Source organism: Microcebus murinus, chromosome 8 (assembly GCF_040939455.1).
Source record: "Microcebus murinus isolate Inina chromosome 8, M.murinus_Inina_mat1.0, whole genome shotgun sequence".
Lineage (NCBI taxonomy): Eukaryota > Metazoa > Chordata > Mammalia > Primates > Cheirogaleidae > Microcebus > Microcebus murinus.
The window spans coordinates 56,356,695-56,383,808 of NC_134111.1; the positions used below are offsets into that span (position 1 = coordinate 56,356,695).

General features: G+C 38.2%; 1 protein-coding gene across 1 annotated transcript in view; it reads right to left on the reverse strand.

Annotated features, from left to right (window-relative positions):
- CCDC141 (coiled-coil domain containing 141) overlaps positions 1–26,232 on the reverse strand; it is a 180,331-nt gene extending 154,099 nt beyond the window's left edge. Inside the window, exons 1-2 of the mRNA XM_012785842.2 lie at positions 25,906–26,232; positions 23,426–23,548 (exon numbers count right to left, since the gene is read on the reverse strand). Of these exons, the coding sequence (XP_012641296.2) occupies positions 23,426–23,548; positions 25,906–26,007 (225 nt within the window). The 5' untranslated portion in view covers positions 26,008–26,232. The remainder of the gene's footprint in view (positions 1–23,425; positions 23,549–25,905) is intronic.
- Between the last annotated feature and the right edge of the window lie 882 nt (positions 26,233–27,114).

Here is a 27,114-nt window from a genome sequence, read left to right on the forward strand (position 1 = left end):
GAAGGTGAGAAAGAAAAAGAAAATATGGAACAATGTTAACAATTAGTAAATCTTGGTGAAGGATTTCTATAGGTATGAAATTTTCAAAACAAAAAGTTTCAAAGAATGGCCCATCTACACATATAAGGTTCAGCGTATAGGAATTATGTCATATTGCCCGCAGCTAACCTGTTACCTGACATATACCTCTAGTATGCTTTCATTAACTATCGAATGAATCAATGGGTGGGAGGGATGGCATGTTATCATCTTGATACCTCTTGATGCATGAGCAAGAATGAACTTATTTTTTTTTAAGAATGAATTTATTTCTTATTCCACTTAATAAATTTTACCTAGTGGAAACCAGGTGGAAGTCTGTCTGAAGCTGGAAGGTGAGACTTGGCATGGTGATGGAGAGTTAGGACTGCAGTAAGCTGGGCTTTATGAGCTGCTGAGATGCCAAATTTCTAAAGGCTGGAAGGTGCTAGATATGGTGTGCTTTGTTTTAATTGGTCCTCAGGCAAACTATGGATACAAAATATATTCCCTATATTGGCTGCCATGTTTTGAGAATTCTCTTTTCCTTTTGCTTTTTCTTTTCCTCTTCTTTTCTTTTTCTTTCCTTATTTCTCTTTCTTTCTTTTTGTCTTTCTTTCTTTCTCTCTCTTTCTTTCTTTCTTTCTTTCTTTCTTTCTTTCTTTCTTTCTTTCTTTCTTTCTTTCTTTCTTCTTTCTTTCCTTCTCTCTCTCTCTCTCTCTCTCTCTCTTTCTTTCTAGCAGGGGCAGGAGGAGACTTTGCACATACATAGAAATGTATCAGTCTATTAATTTAGAATTTCCACTTTCGAACAGCAGAAATACTTGGAGATTATAATTACCAAACTCTATATTTTATCCATATATTTTGGACTTTTAAATAATAATTTACAACAAAAGTAAGGGCATACCAGTGACCTATTTGTCCAACTTTCTCCATATCTTACTTTTTTAATCTGCATCTGAAAAATAGTTGACTTTTGCAAAAAAAAAAAAATTAACTCTAGTTCTTTTTTGCTAGAGACATCTGTGTTAAGGAACCACATCAATCTGTTGTAAACTAGAGAAATTCATCTTACAAATGAGCTTCCACTTTCTATTTACATCTTAATTTGGGAGAAAGATGCTTCCTAAGGGTGTGAGGTGAACGGTAACCTCTCCCTTCTGTTCTTGGGAGTTAAGCACACTGTGTCCCCACCTCTCCAGTCTTCTCTGTGCCCTTCCTTAGGCCCTCATTTCCTGTTGCCTGTGTTAGAGTGTTTGTTTTTGTTTTTCATGGTTTTCTTTTGAGACAGAGTCTGACTCTGTTGCTTGGGCTAGAGTGCTATGGCGTCAGCCTAGCTCACAGCAACCTCAAACTCCTGGGCTCAAGCGATCCTTCTGCCTCAGCATCCTGAGTAGCTGGGACTACAGGCATGTACCACCATGCCCGGCTAATTTTTTCTATATATTTTTAGTTGTCCAGCTAATTTCTCTCTGTTTTTAGTAGATGCGGGGTCTCAGTCTTGCTTAGGCTGATCTCAAACTCCTGAGCTCAAATAATCCTCCCGCCTTGGCTTCCCAGAGTGCCCAGCCTAGGGTATTAATAAAGCCTTCTTGTCAGCTTGGTCCCATCTTTAAACTGGAAGAAAGTAGCAGCTGGGTCATACAAAATATAAAGAAACATTACACACCGTCTAAGATGCAAAAAAAAAACAAAGAAAAAAGAAATACTTCAATCTATTTTCAAAAACTAAAAAAATCCATTTTTGTCCTTACTTTAAAAAAAGTCACATTCTTAGGTATTAAAAAACTCTATTTTCAAAAACTAAAAAAATCCATTTTTGTCCTTACTTTAAAAAAAGACATATTCTCAGGTATTAAAAAAATCTATTCTCAGGTTGAAAAAACCTAAGGGCAGTCACTAAATGAGACACTTAGATTAATTGACAGCAGGAGTAATAACATCTTTGTTTTTTTTTAAAGCTAGTCATTTAAAAGAAAAAACGGAATACCCGGTTTACAGTGTAAGCAGACTTTGTGTTGACAATGAGATATGGGGCTTTTAAGAGGAGCGGCCCATGAAAAATGGCTTGCCTCAAGACTCGGTCAAGACCAGCTTAATTTAAGTTTTCCTCTCCCACTTGGTTAGTCATTAAACTCAGGAAAGTATTTTGGAATCGGATCTGAGAAAAAGACATTCTGGCCAACATCATAAAGCTGGTTATTTAAAGAGATGCTAAAAGGCACTACTTTCCCTTTTGGTTCCAACAGGATAGGAAACCACGGCTGTTCCGCGACACTTGAAAAATGCACTCTGTCCTTTTAAGTGTGGATTTGAAATCGCTGCTTTTAAGGGTAGCATATTTTATGGACATTGCACCACCTCAACTGCCATGCAGAGCACAAAAAGGATTATGGACTTTCTCTTCAGTAGAGCATTAAATGGTTCCCCGAATAGCAATTTTCTAAAAGAGCAAATATATGTGGCATACCCTGCATATGTTTTCCTGACACTAGAGTCTATCTGTAAAATAAACTGTGGGATACAGGTAGAGTTTCTAGCTTATAGAAATAACCTTAGTTTTACCACTAACTCGAAGTAATTAATTTAAGACACTTGAAAGCAAAGAAGAAAAATTTTAGTAACAGTAAGTAGTTAAGCTCTATTATTTTTGTCAGTCTCTTGCACAAAGCATCAAGGATTTGTTTTAGCTTTTGCTGTTCTTTTGAACTAGAATAGTCTACACTGTCGGGTCTGCCCACCCAGAAACTGTTAGCCTTCAAGTCCCAATTCCAATACTGCTCCCTCTCTGAAACTCTTTTGTCCACACCTGCCAAAAGCAATTCCTCCTCCCTGTGAACCCCTTTCCTACTGTCTTTCCACTTTTCTAATGTGGTTGTTACATTTCGCTGAATAATAGTACAATTGTGAATGACCAAGTTTTAAGTTCCGTAGATTATAAGCTGAGCGAGAGTAAAGACTGTCTTACTCATTTTTGTATTTCTGATAGGGAAATAGAATATTTCTTTTTTTTTTTTCCAAAATGAACTTATTGCAAAAGGTAAAAAACCAAAAAGGTACAAAATCAGTGCTTTAATATTCATACTCTGAAAAGACAGGTCATCAAAATTTTTTTCAGATAATTTCTTAAAAGCAAAATTTTAAAAACAGGAAATAAAAATCCAATTTCCATTCAATTATAATTTCCTAGGAGCCACACCATGGCCTCTTCCCTGGCCTTCCACATCTCCAAGCTCAGAGCATTGCACTTTGTCAAGTGCTAACCATCATTTGATGATTCGAAAACATAACTGCCCACAGAGCCAATGTTACATTATAAGACAAAAGTCTCTTGAATCTCAATACAAACCCAAATACTTAATATATGTCCCAAATATCTGGGATATCTTTCTATCATCTGATGGATCTCCCTGGAGACTCCAGTAATCGATAAAATCTATTCATGGTCTACACTACCAATAATTGAAGAGCCTTCACATTTTAAAAAATAAATGACTCCCATAACCTTGCCTTCATAGACGCTGAACATTAGTGATGCAAGAGAAGCACTCATTCTAAAGACCGATCAACACCAGGGCCTCACTGTCGTACACCTAGATTGCTCAGTACTGCGCATTTCTTCTTTCATGTGTCAGTAATTCCTGTTCAAACACCTAATATTTATTTCATAGAGAAAAGCTTTTAGCAATGTTCAGATAGGCAAACCTACTCCTAACCATTATATCTTTTCTTTCTCTTTCTATCCTCTTCACTTCACACCTTGTGTCATATCAAAAGGAAAATGATTATTCTACAGTAGGAGACTATGCTTTAATAATTAATGTTGACTTTAAAAGTTGAAACAATGTATCTCAAATACATCAGTATAGTTCTGAGTCTATTTCACAGTAATGGGGAGATTGTTTAAATAGATAAAATAGTTTCGTATTCATTAGCAATAAAGACTTTGTTGTTATAACTATTACTTAGAATCCGAAAAGTTCCATAGAAAATGTTTGCGTGTTTCAAATACACATACGTGCTTTGTTCTCCCATTCAGCCATATAAGGAGGTTTAGAGTTAAAACCCCAAAGCAGCTGGGCGCGGTGGCTCATGCCTATAATCCTAGCACTCTGGGAGGCCGAAGTAGTGGATCGTTTGAGCTCAGGAGTTCAAGACCAGCCTGAGCAAGAGCGAGACCCTCATTCTACTAAAAAAAAAAAAAAAAAAAAAAGAAAAGAAAGAAATTAGCTGGACAACTAAAAATATGTAGGAAAAATTAGCCAAGCATGGTGGCTCACGCCTGTAGTTCTAGCTACTCAGGAGGCTGAGGCAGAAGGATGGCTGGAACCCAGGAATTTGAGGTTGCTGTGAGCTAGACTGAAGCCACGGCATTCTAGTTCAGGCAACAGAGTGAGACTCTGTCTCAAAAAAAAAAACACAAAAAAACCCTAAAAGCACCATTTTACCTAAATTTGTCCTTACTCTTTCTGTCAGTTATGTGGCCCCCACAACCCTCATCCAGGGTGCCATAGTGCTCCTCTGGGCCAATCACAACTCCTCCCCAGGGGACTTAAGGCTCTGCACACCAGACTCTTCCATGCTGGCACTCAGCCAAACTTCCACCTTGGAGACCACTGTTGGCTGTGAAGTGACAGCACTTTTCGTGGGATCAGTTGTACACTTCCAGATGAGGCTGCAGTGCTCAGCTAGTGCCAGGAAAGCCATGGCATACAACATAGTGGAAGGATCATGACAAACTAGATTTGCTTAGCCAGTTACTAGATCTGAGCAAGTCCTTTAACCTCTATGGGCCTCAGCTCCCTGACCTATGAGCAGGTTACTATGCAAGCTAGAATGAGAGAACACATACAAAAGCAGCCTCTAAAGTGAACACGTATGCCACCTATTCATGTAATGTTCCTTATTATGACCTGATTATTGTACTGCTACTTTATGAAGATATTTCAGTGGTACAACCCGGTTACATGCAGTGCTTGTTATCTATTTCCACAGGTGTTGACATTTTCTGATGTCAGCTAGAGTTAGATATAAATGCTGATGGCATATGTAAGCAAATATGTGATGTGATTTCACGGATGTGAGGAAAACCCTGAAGTTCATGATAAATCGTCTATCACATGCTGGCTAATCCCAACAACTCTGTTAGCAGAGAATATTTATTTTAACTTATGGGTTTATTTCTTTAAAAATATTCATATTATTATCCCTATACTTTTAGGAAGCACCCAGCTTTTGTATAAACCAAGGACCAGAAAGCTTTTACAGCCAAGGACGGTAGAGTATGAAGAAAGTAGGTCCTGGAGGCAAAACGTAGTAGGATGGAAAAGTGCCTGTTCCACTATTTGTATTTGAATAACGATAATTTTTTGATAATTTTGAAGAATGATTTTCTATTGGTGGAGTTTGTGGCACCAGAAACTGCCTGAAAGGGAAATGCATGAATATATGAGGGCAAGAGGACCTTCTATGTGCCACCCAAAATCACATCATCAGTAGGCTCTGCCACTTAGTAAGTGTGGGATCCTGCGTAAGCACTAAGTCTGAGTTTTCTCATCTAGAAAACAGACATAATAACAGCACTTTCCTCGTACTATTGTTATGAAGATGAAATAAGATGATGCCTATAAAGTGCTTAGCACATCACTTGGCCACTGTTCAGTCTTCCATAAAAGTAACTATTAGCATAATCATCATTATTAATAGTAACAAAAGTACAAGATAATTGTAAGATAGCAGAGTAAATACGTTAGAAAGTACATACTTCCTTTTGCAAGAATTTTATGCCTTTATTTCACTATCAACATAGGTTATAGCTTTCTCTGTAAACCCTACTTAGTTAATTTAATTTTGAGTGTATACATTCTGTATGCAGCAGGCAGGCACAATGAGTTTCTGGCTTCAAATATTTTTCTGATGAAAGAGAAAGGAAAACACCGCCACTTAATTCTGGCCTAATTGCACATGCCTGTTTGATGGTGTCATTATCCTGCCCTATTTGTACAGGCTGCCCCTAATCCAGACTGGCACACAAATGACAGAACTAGATTTCTGGTCCGTCTCCAGTCTGAAATAGGAGCTGTAGCTAACGGAACTGCTGAAAACCTTGAGGGCCACAGCTGTCCTGCATGGAAATAGCCTCTCACTGAAAGCAGACCACAGCCCGCACTTCACACATTAATTGCCGTGTGAGTTGTATTTAACTCACGCTAGTTTTGAGCCCAGGGCCTCATGAAGTAAAACCTGGGCAAATCCCTGCAGTTGGTTGTGGAAATCTTTTTGATGTTCTTACTGTTACAATTAATATTGACAAATTAATTCTAAAAACGTGGATTAAATGAATAGAAGTCAATAAACTTCATTTTTCATTAAACTTTTCATTAAATTAGAAAGGATCATTTTGTTTTTGAAGCTTTCATTCTATTTTTGTAATAAAACACAGTAGACCCAAGGGGAAAAAAAATTTTACAGTGTGGCAATGTGTTAATTAAGAATTCATACATCAACTCTTTAACTTTCAGGGGTTCCTGTGCTACAACCAAGTTTTTATAGTATCACATGGTTTTGTTGTCACTAGGAAATGTCAGTGACAAAAGCAATAAAAGCAAAAGACAAAATTAGAAAAAACAAAAAAGTTCTAACATTGTATTGAATCTGTGGACTTTGCCAGATTCAGTCAATTTTGACTAAAAATGTAGGTTGTTTTTTTTTTGGTCATTTTTCAAACCAAAATCATTTATTAAAGGACCATGAAATCTGTTCATAATGGAAATGCCAGAACAAACTTTATCTTTCAAAGCTACAGCTTAGTTCCTTTATAATTAAATGTAAGTAGAATCAGATATTTTCTTCTCAATATACTGCGAAATAATTGTTGTTCAAGAAATATCTCTCTTGTATGGACCCAATAAAAGATGGTATTTTAAAACAGATTTCGATTGCCTTCAAAAAGCTCTACAACGTGTTACTTCTCATAAATGTATTTTCTTAATTTTTTCTTCCTGGATATTTGCATATAAATGACTCTTGCATGTCTGTTCTGTGAAACGAAGTGAATGCAATTAGAAACAACCGACAGGGGCATGGATTAGATCATTAATAGTGATTTCTGTGGTTTGAGAGAGTTGTCTGTAGCTTTGGATTTGTTTAGATTTCCCTACCTTTCTTTTAGAGTTCTGTGGCCTTTTATGTCACTAAAACAAAAGAATCCTGGAGGCTTATCGAGAATGCCATTGTGTGTTTTACCAAGGAACCTGAATTCTACAGTGCTTGGAAAAAAACACAAAAATAACAACAAAGAGAATGACACATTCCCTAAGACTTGATGAAAGCGAGAACATTAGGAAGTTTTTGTACCAAACAGAAAGATAAATAAATACAAGTCTTAAACGAGCGTCTGTTCACAGGGTGAAGCCAAAGTAGAGGAAAGAGACAGCTGCTTGTGACTCGAGGAGTCTGCTCTCTTCCCTGTCCGCACAACTTCTCTCTCTACACCCCCCCTTGCCCAAACACACCCATCTATCAAGGTTGACCTTAAATTCCACTTTCTTCATGAAACCGCTCCAGCTACATTAATTTCTCTTTTCCCCTAAACTTGTCTACAGTACTTTCACTATCAATGCCTTTCATCTGGGGACTTAATTAACCAGCTAGTGCCTTGATGTTGTGATTTCACTGTTATTTAATTGCTTCATGAATCTACCGGAGTCATTTAGCTCTCCACACATTACACGTTATACATTTCTGGAGGCCAAGAATGCCTTTTACGTTTCTCTCTTGTGCCTTCCAATGCCAAGCACAGAGCAGGCACACGGTAGACAGGGAATCTAGCCTGGGAGAGCAAAGCCATCCTCGTGCTCTTGAGATGTGCTTCCTGCAAACCCTGTGAGATTTGCTGCGATGTTGATAAGAAATTCTTGAGTGTTCCTTTTTAGTCAGCTGAGGAGTGACGCATACCATCCCACCTCTCCTGACTGAGTGGGACCTCACAGGGGGGCTGATGATTGAAGGGCGCACAGCATGCTGGGCGTGGGGAGAGCACAAAGGCACGCCACTGGCGTTGGAGCCCCAGCTCCACTGCTTTCTAGCTGGATGGCAAGGGCAGATTACTCGTGTGTTTGAGTAATTTAGCTACCTCATTTGTAAAATGGGATTCAAAATAATAAGAGGTAACAATCATTTTGCACTTACTATGTGTGAAGCCTTGTTCTAAATTCTTTAAATGTTTCAACTCATTCAATGCTCCCACCCAGCTTATGAGGTAGGCACTATTACTACCCCCATGTTACAGATGAGGAAACTGAGACAGAGAGGATAAGCAGCTTGCCCAGACTTACACAACTAAGCAGCCACATGGAACTCGTATCCAGGCAGACAGCACACGTTCAAGTGCTAAGGTGCATTGCCTCTTACAAAATTTACCTCATATGGTTATTTTAAGGATTAAATGAATTAATATGCTTAAAACATTTAAATATATCTCATATTTGAAATGAACTAGGCATGGTGGTTCGTGCCCATAGTCACAGCTACTTGGGAGGCTGAGGAGAGAGGACTGCCCGAGCTCAGGAGTTCAAATTCAGCCTGGGCAACATAGTAGGACTTCATCTCTTAAAACAATATTTTTAAGAAAAGAAATTAAATATGAAATTTGAATAAGTGGTTAGCACACAGCAAGCACTTAAAAGCCCATTCTATTATGTTTACACAGATATCATGATTTGGGCTCCAAAACTCTTACAACTAAGACAAAAATTAGACAAAAATTATCCAGATAATAACTAAATATGCACCAACACAATCTCTGCCCAGAGAAAAGCATACGCTCTTGTGAGAAATGTATACATATGTAAAAATGTAAGTAAACTAATACTAAAATGATGCTAAATGATGAGGAAGAGCCTTAGGGCTGCAGGGGCCAAGTGCAGATGGCCTTGCTCTGCCCACAGAGAGCCTCATCTCACCGGGTCTGAAGAGCTACCCTTTAACAGGTACCCACGGTGATGCTGATGTACATACTTCATAAACCACATTATACAGGCCACCCTTGTCTGAGTACTACATTCATCTGACACTATACTATGTCTAATGAGTGCTGGTTGGGAAGCCCAGAGGAAGAACAGGGAGAAAGATGGGCCTGGCTAAGGTGGGACCCAAGCTTAGGAAGCCGATGTAGCATTCTAAAATGAGGTCATCAATAATTTACTTGGAAACTCATCCCGTGGCTCAGTTAAAAGAAGAAGAATGACACAAATCAGAAAAACTAATAGTATTAATAATTTATCAGTTCCACCATGTTCTCTTAGGAGCCCAAATGTTCTATACATTAATAATTGAGTTGTCTTAAAACCCTCAGAACTATTGTGAGCAAGAAGAGTAAGGTATGTGAATCCCATATAAATCATTGCCATTTCATTTCTTCACCCACATTACTTTTTTGGCATGTTTCTTTTGCTACTACACAGAGATTAACTGCTCCTGCAATTCAGTAATGGACACAGGTATTCATTCATTCATTCCACAAACATTTATTGAACATATTATCCAAGCACAGTGCTAGGCCCTAGGAATACAAATACTTTCACAGTCTAGCAAAGAAGATGAAAATGAAACTTAATTGAGTCTTTCACAAAATGCATACTATAGTGGAGGTAGTTAGGCTGTCAGATAGGGAAGGTGCTCAGAGGAAGACATGGTCAGTAGCATAGTGGGGAGCATTCCAGAACGGTTTTAGAGGGCAATAATAATTTCATCACTGTCAAATCTGATGGCAGCTTCCTCAAACACATTGCTCTTTCCAACTATCAGATACGTCTTCTTGAAGTTTCTTTTCCCCAAACTTTTGTGATGGGACTCTGAATATTTTTACCTCTAACATTGCATTTGCCCCTTTTTCAATTCCATTGATACCACTTAAATGTTGTTGTTTAATGGGGGTATTTCTTCAGATTTTGGCCAGAGCTTTTTAACTGTTTATTGTGTGTCAAAATTACTGCAAAAACTTTAAAAAACATACAGGCACCCTGGTCCTCCCTTGACTCTTCAGGTTGACAAATCCTGTGTCTTCTTTTATAACCCCCAGGTGATTCTGATGCCAGCCAGGTTGACAGCCACTTAAGTAGGCTTTCCTCCTCCTACCTGCTTCTTGGGAGATTATTCATTTTCACACTCCCTCTCACTGGTTTCCTGAACTGCCTGGAAACAGGCATCAGACTGAAAACGCTGGAGCAGGAAATCACCATCCCAGACTTTCCTGCCCAGGAAACCATGAGATCAATTCTACCATGACCATTTGGAATCTCAAGGCTGAAAAGCTCCACCTTACCTGACATTCCTCCAGTCCTTGGTCACCTGAGTAAGATCCTTCTGCTTTGTAATTTTCCTCTCACTGCTTTCCTTCCTTTCAAACTTCACAACTGTATCTCATGGAAATATTCATAGCAAACTCTTCCCTCATACTCACACTACACCTCTTAAGCAAATGCTGCTCGTTTCCTGAACTTTTGCTCTCCCATACTAACAAAACTTCCCCATCAGCATCATCCTCTTGCTTCAGAGCTCTTGGAGGAATGGTGTACTCAGTCTATTGCTGATTGTTCCCTTCACATTTATTATTAAACAGCTGCAACTTGGTGTCCAGTATCACTGATCCCCTAAAGCTACTCTAGAAATGATATCAGTGACCTCCAATCTGCAAAATATAAAGGGCATCCCGATCCAGAATGGCGCCCCTTTGAAAATTACATATTACTAGGGGGATATCTGTTTTTCTTATCCTACAGGCTTTAAGGTTTGGTATTATCTTTGACTTTTTCCTTGCTTTCTAGGTAAAATAAACTGAATCTAAAATATCTGCTTCATAATTCATTAATTCATCAAAAGTATTTTTCTATTATGTACATATACTGTGCAAACTGCTATAATAAAGACTTTTAAATTTGATCTTTTTTTACTGTCTCATTCAGAATCCTAGTCTAAATTCCAATGTCTGTTAAATAGCTTCCATATACATCTTTTAACTCCCCAAATTTCCCTTCCAAGCTCACCCTGCTTATAGTTATAAAGGTAACCTACATAGAACAATATTTCCTCAAATCTAGCCCCTGCTTTCAGAACCCACTCTTGGCCACCATCAAATCTAACTGTGTAGCCCAGTGTGTCCTGCCTTCCCGCCCCAGCCGTTATTCCCCACACCAGTCTAGCCTCACTGCTTGATACTCCCTGACAGGGCTCTTCATGGGCCCCATGCATATCTTGCTTATACTTGTCCCAACAACTTTGCTAACCCTGTCCTCTAATGTGGAAGGTCATTCTCATTCCCAATCTTTACCCATTACTTATTTTGAGATACAGCACTTTGTATATAGTCTTTCATACGTTCTCTTGCAATGGCTATATTTTAAATATTTATAATACTTCCTTAAATAAATTGGTGAGGCAGTGACTTATTGTGGGATAAGCCATTGTGGGATTTGGGCATAGCCACTTCGGAACTTGTCTAATCATCTGTTAAATGTAAACGTTTCCTACCTCACAAGGTTGATTTGGGCATTAAATATCTACTACATCTAGTAAGATGGCTGTCACACAGCAAATGATCAATAGACAGTAACCATTATTTCTTCTACAAGCTTTTCAAGGAGTAAAAACTTTATTTTATAATGTTTCATGTCCATATGCCTTTATGTACCAATTCTGAGCTGTGTACACAGAGAGTGTCCCACAGGTATATGCTGGGTTTACAAGTTAATCATGAAAATTCTGGTAACTATAGCAGAATCTTGTTTGCAGGTTTAGCTGGGTTTTTTTGTAGAAGTATAAACCTGGTCTACCAAAAGGAATCTCTCATGATGACTGATGAATTGGTCAAGATAGGACAGGATTAAAAATGCTGTTTGGTATTCTTGAGTTTAAGCTTTTATGCAGGCCAGCTGTAAGTCTTAGATAATATAGAAAGTTTTTTTATTCTTGGGAGAAAAAGAAAATACAGAATTTATAATTCTTTGTCTTCCTAATATTAATTAATTATCTAACACTTTTTCCTGGTAGCAAGCTTAGTCCTGGAAAGCAGGTTTTACCAACCATTTAAATCTTAACCCCATTTATACATGTACTATCCAGCCCTGATTCTCTCTTCTCCAAGCATAAAACTTAAAATGGCAATGAAAATTGATGGAACATTCAAGTGATTAGATACCATATTTTTTCAATAACATTTCCATGTCCCCTTTTGTTTATTATTCAGAACTTAGGCCATCATGTATTAATACAACCATAAATAAAAACTAGTCATATGTGAAATATTTATAAGTAAATTAAGCAATAACCCCCAAAATTCTTAAATTAGTTCATTTTTCCAATTATGCTAATGGAAAGCAGACTCTTGGTTTGTATTATATATTCATCTCTCAAGTAACAAAATATACAATCCTTAATGATCTGTTAACCAACATTAAGTAAAATTAACCAAGGAACATTAACAGAATCCTTTCAGCTATTTTTAGAATCCGAATTGCATTTGGCTTCCCACACTATTATCATTATTAAGCAACATAACCATAAAAATTCCACTGAGTAATATTTGAGCAATGGATGAACAATGAACAACAAATGAATTACATACAAAATTATTAATGAAATGTGCAATAATGCTTCCAGAATTTGTATCCAGACAATTCACCATTTAATTACTGCCTTCTACTGTCAGCCTTTCAAGTTGGATTAATACAAAGTTTGCTTTTCATCATTTCAAAATGCTTATGTAATTCACTTGTTTTCAAGAAATTACTTTTTCAAGTAAAATCAATGTAATAGTTAATAAACACATGCACAAATACATTTATATACATACACTGTAAAAATTATATTACACTAGGAAATATAATCCTATTCCTCCTGTGACAATGTCTAATAATGACGCTTTATTTATTCCCTTCAAAAATTTGCCATTAAAAGTAATTTGGCCTAGTTTTCTTTCATTTCTTATCCCTGAAAGAAATCTTATCTCACAGTTTTCCTTGTCAGGCTCTGTGTACAGTGGTTTTGTGATAAGCAGGCTTCGCCTGAGCTTCAAAAATAAACAAACTATTTTCTTTCCCAGAAAATTTAGTCTTCTTTATTCTCTAAATCTGCCCTGTCCAATATGGAGAGCCACTAGCCACTTCAAATGGGACTCATTCCAATTGTGACATGCTACAAGTATAAAGAGTATACTGGACTTTGAAGTCTTAGTACTAAAAAAAAATAAAATATTTCATTAATAATTTTTATAAAAATTACATAGTAAGTAATAATATTTTTATGTATTAGGGTAAATTAAGCATATTATTAAATTACTTCCCCTTGTTTCTTTTTACTTTTCTTCCTGAGTAGTTGTCATAATTTATGGCTTTCAAGGAATTGATTCATTTCATCTAAGTTGTTGAATTTACATGCGTCAAGTTATTCATAGCATTCCCTTATTGTACTTCTACGGTGCGGTTTATAGTAATGTGCATCTTTCATGCCTAATATTGGTCATTTTTATCAGCACTCTTTTTATTTTTCCATTTCCCAGTCTGGCTAGTGTTGCATCAATTATATTAACCCTTTCAAAGAACAAGATTTTGGTTTTATTGATTTTCTCTATTATTTTTCTATTTTCAATTTCATTTATTCTTTCTCTTATCTTTATTTTTTCCCTCATTCTGCTTTTTTGGGTTTTAATTTGCTCTTCTTTTTCTAGTTTCTCAAGGCTTCTCAAAGCTTAGATCATGCATTTGAGATATTTATGCTTTTCTATTATAAACATTTAATGCTCTAAAATTTATATGTAGGCTACCAAAAAATTTTAAATTACATATATGTCTTACATTTGTGGTTTACAATTACATATTTCTATTTATTGCTGCTCTAAGAAGTGCAACACACTAGCAAAGTGCTTTCTTTTCAACACATTAATAAAAGTTTAATAGCCTATGGGATCACTGAACCAAAGAATCTCAGGCACTCAGAGCAGTCAGCAATAGCCTTGAGTGGTTTGGGTTTCTCTAGTTCCAATTATGGAAAAACTTGGGATGGGCTTTGAATTGGATCTTAAAGTGAAAGATATGTCTTATGAAATTGAATTTGAGAGCTTGTGGTTCTTCTGAGTTCCCTGTCAACTGACAGAGTAACTTTAAGAAAATCAGAGAGTCATCTGTATGAGTTATGGAGCTGAAAAGTAAGATTGCTCTCACCTTTCCTGTCATCTCACTTCCCTGGTTTAACCCAGGGCCTGAAATTGGCCTCATAGGAGCCCCCCTTACTGGTCCTCCAGCCTGAGAGCCGGGGATTTAGGTCCCTCACTCTGCTGTGCACTTCCCACCACTTAGTCTACAGGGCCAAGCAGCAGGGAGGACAGAGGAGGAAAAAGTGACAGGAATTTCTCCCAAGCTCTGGGTCCTTCGTTCCTCTGGTCAGAGTGGTTTCCCTTCTCTTGGAAGTTTAGGCGTCTGCCTGCTGCCTCCAATTTCAAGGCTGGTACAGGACAAAGATAACAGAAACACAAAAAACAAAAAACAAGGGCTGGGGATCATCCTCTTCCTCTCTGACCTTAGAATTCCTCCTTCCTACTGCTCAGACCTGAAAGAAAGGGCTTTTCTAGAGCTTTCTCTGTGCACACCTGGTATATTCATTAGGGTGTTTGATCAGCCTTTGAATATAACTTGGGAAATATTGGATGGGGGACAAATGAAAACGCTGCTGGTTTGGTGGTATTTGGAATTCTGATCTCTTGCCCTAATCTACCCACTAACCCTTACTTCAAGATCCTCATCGCACACACATTCCACCTAGAGTTCACAGCTGCAGTTAGTGGAGGCAGAGTGGAGGGCGCCATCTTGCCTGGAGCTGGAACTAGTAAAAAAACAAAAATTCTGATCCCACTCAAGGGTCAGAGCTTCAAATATGTGGCAGGAAAGAAATGGAGAATGCGGGATATGGGTAAATTGGAGGACAGGGCTAATCACACTCATAAGTTTTGCTTTATTGTCCCAAAGACTAATAGCTAGATGAACTTATCATGAGAATGATCTAGCCATGTCATTTGAAAACCTCTAGTGTTTTGCACATTTATACATTGTTATATATCTAAGTCAAGGTCTATAGTTTAGAAAAAATGCATTCTGGCTAATGCTAATCAGGCAGGAGCAATAGTGGACTTAAAGCACACAGACAAAAAAGAAAATAAATCCCCTACTTTAGGCTAAGTACAATACATATGGACACAAATGATTATGTCAATCCAAAGTCTTAACAACAGCCTTTCCTCACATTCTCACCATATTTAGATATTATCAATATTTTGAATTCTTAATGGTGTATTAGGCAAATGATGGTATATTTTTTATATTATTACAATTTCACTTTTCCAGCCATTACTGATGTTGATCGCCTCTCTACACGCTTATTGGAGATTCATTTCTTTTGTGAATTATCTATTTTTTATTGATTTGATTGGTTTATTTGTATTTCTTATCAATATGAAGGATTTTAACCCATGGATTATCATGTAAGTTGCAAACCTTTTTCTCCCCATCCATTATTTTTTTTTTTTTTTTTTTTTTTTTTTGAGACAGAGTCTCACTTTGTTGCCCAGGCTAGAGTGAGTGCCGTGGCGTCAGCCTAGCTCACAGCAACCTCAAACTCCTGGGCTCGAGTGATCCTTCTGCCTCAGCCTCCCGGGTAGCTGGGACTACAGGCATGCGCCACTATGCCCGGCTAATTTTTTTTTATATATATATCAGTTGGCCAATTAATTTCTTTCTGTTTATAGTAGAGACGGGGTCTCGCTCTTGCTCAGGCTGGTTTTGAACTCCTGACCTCGAGCAATCCGCCCGCCTCGGCCTCCCAAGAGCTAGGATTACAGGCGTGAGCCACAGCACCCGGCCCCCATCCATTATTTGTCCTTTAAATTAGTCTGTGGTGTCTGGAAACTTGATATCCATCTCCAGAAAAGCTCAAATACCACTTTTTCTATCAAGCTTCCCCTGGTTTTCCCTGAAGCATGAGTCATTCTTTCCACAACACACCATTAATATTTTGTGCATATCCCTGTGTGCTGAATTATAGTTACAAACATTTTCCTCCTGGCCCAGAAGCTATATCAAAAGGCAAGTCAAACAAACGGACTAAAATTATAATAGACTTTTGAATCTGCTGTCATTCACTCTTCAAAAATTAAATCACTTGCAAACTGCAGAATTTTCTTCTCACCTGTCATCAGTACTATCATACCGTCTTTCATTTTAGAGAAACTCAGCTGCACGTCTCCCCCGTCTCCCCATGACAATGCTAGTCTTCTGCTGCCTGTGCCTTTTCCTTCCTGAGTGCCTAGGGGCTGCCCCCATTGCTGCTGCCTTCTGTCCCAGTTAGCTGTTGCTGTGTAACAAACCACCCTGAATTCTCGTGGCCTAAAACAGTAATCATTTTATTTTGCTCATGATTCTTGATTTGGGCAGGGCTCCATGGAGAAGGCTTGTCTGAGCTTCACACAGGTCAGTGGGGAAGCTCAACTGGTGCTGGGGAACCTACCTTCATGGCAGCTCCCTCACATGGCTGGCAAAGTGGGTGGCTGTCAGCGGACCTCAGCCAGAACTGTTTCCTGGGAGCCTCGGTTCTCCACATGGGCTTCTCTACAGTGCTGCTCGACTTTCTCACAAATGTATTGAGTAGGTTCCAAGATTGCAGTTACAAATTGCAGGAAGTAAAAGCAGCCAGTGCCCTGAGGTCAGGGCATGGAAACTGGCATGGCATCCTCTATGCCATATTCTACTGGTCAAAGCAATCACAGAGTCTCCAATTTTAAGGGAGCTACACAAATGCCACTGCTCAGTGAGAGGAGTGCCAAAGAATTAACAGCCATCTTTAATCTACCACAAGCTTCCTGTGTACTGGGTCTTTTTAAAGTTGTCGGAAAAATTGTCAGTCTTTGCTACAACCAAGCCATGCTGTGTTCCTTGCAGAAATATGGAGGATGCCTCTATTCCTCTTTTGAACAAATAGAAAATAACAAGTAGAGAAATTGGAACAAGTATATATTGCTGATGAAAAACATTCTGTGTTATTGGTGTCCTGGCCACAAAGCAATATACTGTGTGCCTCATTTTTTCCAAAAGCCCTTCAGATTCTGCTGAGGAATAGTCAACCTTGATTGCTGAGCCAGGTCAGGGCTGAGATAAAAAGTGTCGTTTCTAATTTTTTTTTTTTTTACTTTTCAGTCTCTGTGCCTACAGATTTTCTCCTTCTAGAATTCCTGTCCCTCCAATAAATCAACTTGCATCAAACTTCATTGGTTATGGTCATACTCTAAAGTCCTGCTTAGCCTGAACTGGTTGGTAACATTACTTGCAATATTATGCGCCTTAACTCTATGACTGAGAAGCCTATTGTCATGGACTTCATAGACTCTCTCAATCAACATCTCTCACTTCCCTTATAAATATAATATTTTACAGGATTGTCCCTGGTGTTTTCCAAATCTGATGAATGCTATTTGAATTTGAGTCCCTTGGATCACCCAACAATGCCCTACTAGTCCCTGGAATTGAACATTTGGGAAAGGAAACACCCTGTCAACTAGGGAAGTGCCAAATGAAGCAGGGAAAACTACCAGGAAGTTTCTCTATTTCATAGTTGTGAGAACACTATTTTCAATTTTTAGTGGAAAAAATTCTTCCATTTTCAAACGCCTAAAAGAGAAATTAAGCTGTCTACTAATCCCCACTCCTTCTGAACTTCTTCATTCTTCTTACCTCATTGCAGTTGCCGCCTTCAAAATGATCAATGAAAAATAAGGCACATGCTTTACATGTATAGGGCACTAAAACACAGATCCACTGGAACCACAAATCAACTACCTGTTAGAACTTGGAAGGTGCCCATTGATCTCACCCATCTCCCTTCAGGACTCTGAACTGATTGAGAAATAGACATCAGGTGAGAGAGGGATCAAAATACCTGCCTTTATTGCTGATAAAGCTGGATTGGAGGACAGGGCTGATTTGCATTTCTACTTTTCCTTCCTAAAATCTAGCCCATGGGACCTGCCTGCCGAGAGAGGCAGATCTGCAGCACAGAAGCATATCCAGCTGCTGCAGGTGGGACTGGCCTGCATCTGCCAGGCAGGGACGTCCACTTAGGTCAGCAGAAGTAGAGAAAGAGGAGACCCGGCAGCCCATGGACAGGTGGGTCTGTGGAAAGGGCCCTTGAGGTGGCTTCCACATGGTGGCCACTCCTTCCCCAGCCTCACCAATCAGCTAACATAGTCCTCACTTCTGTGCGGAAGAGAAAGTGAGGAGAGGAGTTGGGTAGAAGCTTCTTTCCCAGTACTTGTGAGGGTAGAATTCCCTAATTGTGGGAATATATGAGGACAGGGAAAGAAAGAAAATCTCCTATATGAAGCAAACATTTAAAGCAAAACATGCTATGACACCGATAATGCAAAATAGGTTAGTCATCTTCTAACACTGTCTGAAAGGGTTCTATCACATTCACAACACACATGCTATAAAATTTTCTCTAACACATAAATATGTGCAATTCAAGTCACACAGCTTTAAAATATATTCTTAAAGGACATTATCAAGAAAGTGAAAAGCAACCTACAGAATGGCAGAAAATATTTGCAAATCGTATATCTGATAAGGGATTGATACTGAGAATATATAAAGAACTCATACAACTCAACAACAAAAAAAGAAATAACTTGCTTTAAAAGTGGACAAACAACTTGAATAGACATTTTACCAAAGAAGATATACAATTGGCCAATAAGCTCATGAAAAGATGCACAACATAATCCATTTTTAGAAAAATACAAATGAAAAACACAACCAGACATCACTTCACACCTAGTAGGATGACTACAATTTTAAAAACAAAAAAATAGAAAATAACAAGTAGAGAAATTGGAACAATTATATATTGCTGATGAAAAAGTAAAATGATACAACTACTATAGAAAACATTTTGGTGCTTCCTCAAAAAGTTCAATGTAGAAATACCATATGACCCAGCAATTTTACTCTTAGATATATATCCAAGAGAACTGTAATCAGATGTTCAAACAGATACCTGTACACCAATGTTTATTGTAGCATTATTCACAAGAGTCAAAAGTGGAAACAACCTAAGTGTCCATTGACAGATGAATGGGCAAACAAAATGGAGCATATCATTACAGTGGATTATTATTCCTTATTCAAAAAGTAATCGAGTTCTGATACATGCTACAATATGGGTGAACCTTGAAAACATCACATGCTAAGTGAATAAGACAGACACAAAAGGTCAATTATTATGTGATTCCATTTATAGGAGGTACCTGGAAGAGTCAATTTATAGAGATAGAAAGTAGATTAGAGGTTATCAGTGGAGGTAATAATTGGAGGTATTGCTAAATGGGTACACAGTTTCTTTTTGGAGTAATGAGAAAGTTTTGGAGATAGTGGTAATGGTTGCACAAAATTATGAATGCAGTTAATGCTACTGAATTGTACACTTGAAAATAATTAAAATGGCAAATTTTATGTTATATATATGTTTTACCATAATAAAAAGTATTTTAAAAATACATTTTCAGTAAATACTTTAGATTAACAGCAGAAAACCTCACTATCTCACTTAAGGTAAATTTTAATAAGACTGAGTTTTGCTACTAATATATTCTATTTATAGTGCATTCATTTCTACGCAGAAAACAGAAATAGGACAAAAATAAGAATTTATTGGGTCAGAGATTTAATCAGAATCAGGAAACCAATAATTTATGAGAGTCAAATTTGAGGTGAAATTTTTCAGTGTTTTGTCCTCTGACGGGTCTTGGTTCACTGAATGCCAACACCACATATCTGCAAATACAGGAGCCAGGGCCCAGGAGGTGCTCTTGGTTTCTATAGTCATAATTCCTTCGGACAATAGTGATGCAGTAGAAAAACAGATGTTGAGGAGAAGAATTTCTTAGCAATATCCCTAAGGTATTTCCAACTCCTCTCTTCCTCCTTTAACCACTTTGCGTCTCACTGGAGGGGGTAACGTCAATAGTGGCCACAGGTGTATCTTCTTTACCTGGTTTAAATCTACTTTTTCTTCTCTTTCCCAAATGCCTTTTTTCTCATTAGAAATAATTTGAATATGGTTTGGGAATCTAGGCGCCTTTGGGGAGTTACAGTTTTTTCCGCATGATTATGTTTTCATCACTGAAAATAGGGAAACATTTTTTTCTTGGGACACTCCACTGAGATTTAGTGAATTGCTGAAGGGAAAATAAGAACTCCTGGGTATAAATTTTACCAACATTAGAAACACTCATAAAAATTCTGTTTTCAGAATTTTTCCCTTTAGTCTAAATTACTAGAGTTTGAGATAATTTTCAATGGAAGGCAGAAAATGGCTTTTCTATTAAATAAACATTTAATGTTTCAAATTACTCTGATATGTTCATCATTAACATAATAATTATGCCACTTTTTCTTTGAAAAACAGCATGCACTTCCATACATCATTTCATTTCTCCCCCGAGTTTTCTTTTTAGGTGTGTGAAAGTAACTTTTATTACTGTCATTTTTCCTAAAAGACTCTGAGACCAGAAAGGCTAAATGCCATGCCCAAATCAAAGTGGACCTGGCACTGAATCCTACACCCCCCACCCCAATACCACTTCCGCAGCATTCTTCTTTATAATGAGAACAAATTGTGGAACACTGTACATAGGAAAAGGACTGGAAGGAACATTAAATATTAAATATTATTGGCTTATTGAACTACTAATGTCCTCATCCTTCGAAAGCTCACATTAGCACCAACTTGCATCCAACAGTTTTCCGCCTCAGGTTAATGTTGTGCTTACTCTGACAGCATAACAACTAGTAAATTGGTTGAATTAATGATCTATCCATTTGCAAGATGGAATTAACATTTTTATTAATTTTAAAAGTCTTTCGTCGGCAAATCTGAAATAGACTTCGAACTCCCTGATAATTTTTTTTCCTTTTTTTTATACTAATAGCATTAGAATCAATTATATCTGGAAGACAATCCTACTACTTAAAATTTCTTGGGGCTGGCTGGCTGGGTTGATAGTGGTGAGGGGGTAGGCGAAGGTATGAGACATGGACATTAAGAGGTTATGGCTAGAGGCCCAAGTGAAGCCGAAAGACCTTTTTATTTGAGACCTCATGTTTTTAGACCCATATGCAGGGAGGGAGAATGGTCTCATGATCCCATGGCACATTATGGTAAGATCCACAGTAGACATGAAGCTTTGATCTGTACCATGCCCTCATTTTACAGATAAAAAGCCTGAAGTCCAGAAGACTTACATGGCTAGTCCACAGCCCAAAAGGCTGGCATCAAAGGACAACAAGATAGTTAGGATCTAGGACACACACTCCTTCTAACGAAGATGAATCCTATTAAATGGAAAACCCTTTTCTAGCTGAGCTCCTAGATGGATTTAGGTATGCAAATTTGAGCTCGGGTTCAGGGGTGCTGAATTGCCACACCTAAGAAGGCAGTCTCCCTGGAGCTGTGATCTTGCCTAGAACAGGGATGAAGGGAGAAGAGAGGTAGCTCAGGAGATCTAAACTGTTGTGACCCCCATCCGCCCATACTTCATCAATGGACTGGCAAATGCTGGCTGGCCATGAATTATCAGTGGGAACAGGGGAAGGGATGTGATTTCAAATCCAGGTTAGCTTCAGCAGAAACAGTTGGCAGGTGCAAAGGAGTTGGTGACACGGGAGACCACAAAAAAGCAAACCTCTGTTGGGTTTCCACAGTGCATGGAATTGGGGATGCAAGGCAAGTTTACACGGCTTTTTGTACAGCAGGGAGATCTTGAGTTGTTAGCCAAATTGCATTAGTTTGTGGCATAATTAAAGCTAAAACAATAGGTCTTTTGATTACTGGTTCAATGCTCTTTCACATCACAATGTTCTTTTTCTATATTCAAAAAACATCCTGAATAAAAACAACAACAACAGTGATTTCTGCCTTGAAAGACAACCCAGAGCCCATAGCAAGGAGCTGTCAAACAGGGGATAAATTCTGGATTACAACAGCCCCATTATTCTGTACTAGCTCTTTCTTCAACTTCTCAGTCTGATTTACCCAATTACTTTTATCGCTGTCCAATCAGAAAACCACTGCCTATATATATATCAGTGGCAGATCAGAGCTGCCTCTAAAACTAGAATGCAAGTGTAAATTCCAGCCTAGATGTTCAAAGAAGCCAGTAGTATTGACGTATTAAAAATGCAGAACGTCCTAGTCATTGCAGGCCTCTGAATCCCCATCCAACCGCTTTGATCTTAGTGAAGACATTCATTTAACAGGGCTGGCTGCATCGCAGGGCTCCATTTTCAGAAGAGAATGCCACTTGGGGTCTAATGCTCTACCTGTTCCTGTCTTGAAATTCTTAATAATTTTATCTTTGAATTTGTGTTTTGTAATTTTGTGTCCAACTACGACAATGAAGTGCTGGGGGATTGGAGCCTCATTGCACATGTGTTCCCGCCTCCAGGGTGTAGATTCCGCTGTCCTGTCTGCTCCCCGACCCCACTCAGTGGCTCAGTGACTGTTGCCACCTGCAATGGGTGGGGTGGGTCAGGCCAATGCCTGGTGCACTGAGTCCTGGTCAAGGCTGGCACCTGTGAGAGTCTGTGTTCACCCTACACACGTCCCTGTGCCTGAAGGAGCCAGACATTAAATAGCGAATTTAAAACACCATGATGAGTCAAGAAAAAGCTTTTTCTTGTTTTTTGAACAAGGGGACCCACATTTTCATTTTGTTCTGGGCCCCACAAATTATGTAGTTGGCCTTGACCTTCCCTGTCCCTTATTTGGCATTTTAAACCAATGCTATTCTTCTTAACTAAATAACCACAGCATATATGGAATAATAAGTCTGGCTTTTTACTAAGAGTATTGTTTAGTTTTAAGAACTCTTAATACAAAACACAAAATCAGATATTTTCAATAGTTCAACAGGGAAAAAAATCCTCTAACTTATTTTTACAGGCAGGTATCGTTAGAGATAGAAAGTTTGGATCTGTTGTTGTGACTTCACAGTCTCTTTCATGAAATGGAAAAATGACAGATTTTTTTTTTTTTCACTGAGGCAGCCTGGAAAAGACTTACTTATTCCTCCACAGTGAAAATATTATCACTCCATATTTTCTATCACATTAGGGAAAGTTGAAAAAAATCTCGTTACTTCTCTCTGATGCTAATGTTTGCTCATAAATAACTGTAGTGTTTTCCATTATCTGTCTGGAACCATGTTAAGATGGCCATTGGCCAGGGACACCAGAGGAATCAAGAAGTCTGAGAAATAGCTTTTTATCTCTTTTTAATTTCGTTTCTGCTTCACATCTTAATATCTTACCTTGAGCTTCGCCAAAAGAAGTTCATGATCATGAAGAAGTTTTTTGGTTTCATCTTGACTGCTACCAATTTCTAGAAGATTGGGCTGTGATTCAGCCAATTGAAGTTGTACCCATTTGCCACACTAAAAATAAAAATGAAATAAAATGCACTTTTAGTTCCTCTTGTTCCTTCCTCTTCACCCTTCTCCTTTTTAATATATATATTAAATTTCCAGTTATACTGTAAACATTTTATTCTTTCCATAGAGATGACCTTACTTAAATTGAAACATAACAGATCTAATATAAATCCATGCCCTGCCTTGTTTATTATTCTTAGGATAAATTATTCCCTTAGCATATTGGATTTGAATTAAAAATTCCCAAGTGAGGAACATGTACAACAAATCAGGTATTATTGAATATTACAAAATTACAGAATAATTCACATAATTGTGCCCATCCTCATCCGCAAAACTGAACTCCATAAAATAATGAAATTCCACTTGGGCAAGTAGGACACAAAGTTCATATGGAAAAGTTTTTGTAATAATAAATGCAATTTATGCTGATTAGTGTCTTTACATTGGCCTTGCTGGTTCAACCAGAAAGAATAAGCATCAGATGAAGCAATTGATTTTTATCTTATTTCAAAGATAAAACATAACATTTTCCAACTGTTGTTGAGTATTCAATAAAGCATGTAGGAAAATATTAATAAAATTAGATGCCTGTGACAACTGCCATTTGAATGCTATCAACATGTTTTCCACACTCAGGATTTTCACTGCTCTAAGACATAATTCATCATTGCATTTCCCGAGGACTTGCTTTTCTAAGAAGCAACAACTGATTAAGCAAAAGAAACCACTAACAGGCCCGTGCATGTGGATATGTGAATTACTAAAGAGAAATGAGAAAAATGTGTTTCTATTATAGAATATAATTAGTGCCCTGAGATAGTTTGGAAGAAGTCACTACAGATCAGACACAGGCACTTCTATTCCATCAAGATGGACTTTCACATTGAACACCTTGAGGTGTATTTCATTTGGAAATGGCAGCAAGGGAAGGGGAGTTTGGGAGGGGCCATAGGTAACATTCTTAGAAACACAATTCAGTTAAAATAAGAATTTCCAGTGTAATTTTAGAGGGGTTTTTTTTCTTTTTTGCATTCAACCTATTTCTGCTTCTCTTATATTTTATTCCCTATATTGTTCCTTATCCTGCTCTAAGAAAGTTCATATATTTGAGGACAAGAAAAGTTAACTTTTTAAAAAATAGTGAGTTAGCCTCTTTCCCCCTCACTGCTGAAATTTGCAGTTACTCAAAGCATCATAAAATCACGCGCAAATGATCAGTTCTTGCTACTTCTGCTTCAGTTTCCTTCCATCTCTTCTCACTGACTTTGACAAGAGGAGGGGATGAGGGCGTCAGCAGAGGTTCTGCTTCTGTGTGACAAGCCTCAACAACACTGGGAAATCATCCTCGGTAGGAACCCTTCGCACTCTGTCCTACAGTGAATCGTTGTGCTCAATGTAAAATGCTGTTTTCCTGTTACGAATTTTCACATAACCGTAAAATTCACAGCAATTAAGTTAAATTAAACAGGCCTTATTGCCCATGCTCTAGCAAAAGGCCAGAAAAGCCATTCCATTAAGTCTGGTGGGGTTCTGAAAGTACCTGGCTGCTTGTTTGCCAGATTTCCCTTCATTAAACACTGAATTCTTTAGCTGGTAAATTGTCTAAACCACAAATCTAATGCTTCGGAGATTTTTGCAGGGCATTTCTATAGAGAATAAAATCATGGATGTCTTCTTCAACCTAAAGATGCCTGGTCATCTTCGCAAATGGGCAAATTGCTTGACATAAAATGTGCAGTAATCTTAAGCCCCAAGTGGCTTCTACTTCCTGCTGTTAAAAGCAAATTTGACACAAGCCCTTTGCACCTTCCCTGGCAGGGTCTTCACTTCCCCAACAGCATGATAAGTATTCAGTGGTATCTTTAGCATGTCAAAGCCAGAGTTGCAGAAGGCACTGGTGGGAGCCTCTTTCTAGGTGCTTCCTGTACCCCACTGAGCTCAAAATAGGGCCACCCCCATTTGCAGGACCTGCCTCCTCCCACCTCCATCACATCCACTCCCCAAAATCACAAGTATTGCACAGGTCTGCCAGGTTCCTCAGCCTGGCAATCACGAACCTCTAATCACTCATGCCTTGCTTCTAAAGAGCAAATTGAAAGTATGTGGTAGAGTTTTCAAGTTTAAATCAAGCTTCTGTAGAGGCTTTCTGGCTGACTAAAAGGAAAGGGAAACTCAGATAACTGGCTGAAACTTCATAGAGATTTCTCTTAGTTGCAGATTTAAGAAAGCAATAAAAGGGCTTGCTGTGTTATCTTCTATATGCTGTGTCCTGCCGATTGCATGGAATGTTCTTTAGGGTTATCAACAAGCAGCAAGAAGCCCATAGCCACACAGAAAAAAGAAAGTTGTTAGCTTACCTTTACGACAGCTATAATGATTTTGGAGTCCCCAGCCTGCACAGCTACTGAACTGACTGTTGTCGTAGAAAACTCTGCACCAGGATTTCCTTGGCTGGACATGGTACCTTAGAAACAGAGTTTATACTTTGGGCAGTCTCTGTACAGTGGCGTGTCTGCTGGTCATTTCAGAAGGCAACCACTGGGGTTACTTGGATTCATTCAGGGAAGGAGCTCGGCTCGCAATGATTACTCTGCCAAAAGGAAAGAACAGGAGGTTAAAAATAGACAACCCCATTGAGTTTATCAGGAGAGAGAGAGGAGTGGAACGAGAGAGAATCACCACACCCCTAGTATGGTAACGCTCAGCGCCTGTTATTTTTGCCATTATCTTAAATGTGGAGGACAGCTTTGAGCTGTTTCCCTATCAGCTGATGTTTGATAGCAAATGGAAAAAAAAAATTACATCCTGACAACCCAAATGAGTTTTGCAATTAAAACTGCGTACTTGTAACCATGGACTTCGAAACCAGCAAATCATTGACCTGGATATCAATCTTTTCAAGATTTTCGAAGTTTCTCTCATGTAAAGAAAACCACCAAAAAATGTACTTTTGAAAAAAAAAATTCTGGTATTTGTTTTTTGGGGTTAAGTCACAAAATTGCTTGAAATACATTTTTATATTAATCTGCTTTTCTAAAAACGTATTGCCCTTTGCCAAATAAAGTTTATATGGAAAAGCCACATTTTCTCAGAGCCTCAGATTTCTTAGAAACATTTTTAAAACATTTCAACCAGCATTTATCAATATAAATACCTATCATTTCAGGATTTCTTTGTGACTATTCTACCTCACTATTAAACAGCGTTTACAAATTCAGTTACCATAACCATTAGAAAGCAGAACCCTTTGCTGTTAACTTTTAATTGCAGCAAGAAAATGTCTTTGTTTAATTAATGGATAACATTATGCATATTTTGTTACAATTTAAAAAAGAGGATCACACTTCAGGCTTGGTTTTTATTCCCCACTCCCAGCGCCTGTGCAGGAAGATTATAGCCAGCTTCAGATCAGAGCCCCCAAACAGCAGATTAATCCTACTGCTGGAAACTCAGCCCGTGTTGCAAGTTGTCTGTGGTATTAAACAGCAGCTGTTAGATTCCCTGTCAAAAACAGCTGAAAATAACACTGACGTTTAGGTCAGAGGTCAGATGCAAACACATCAGAG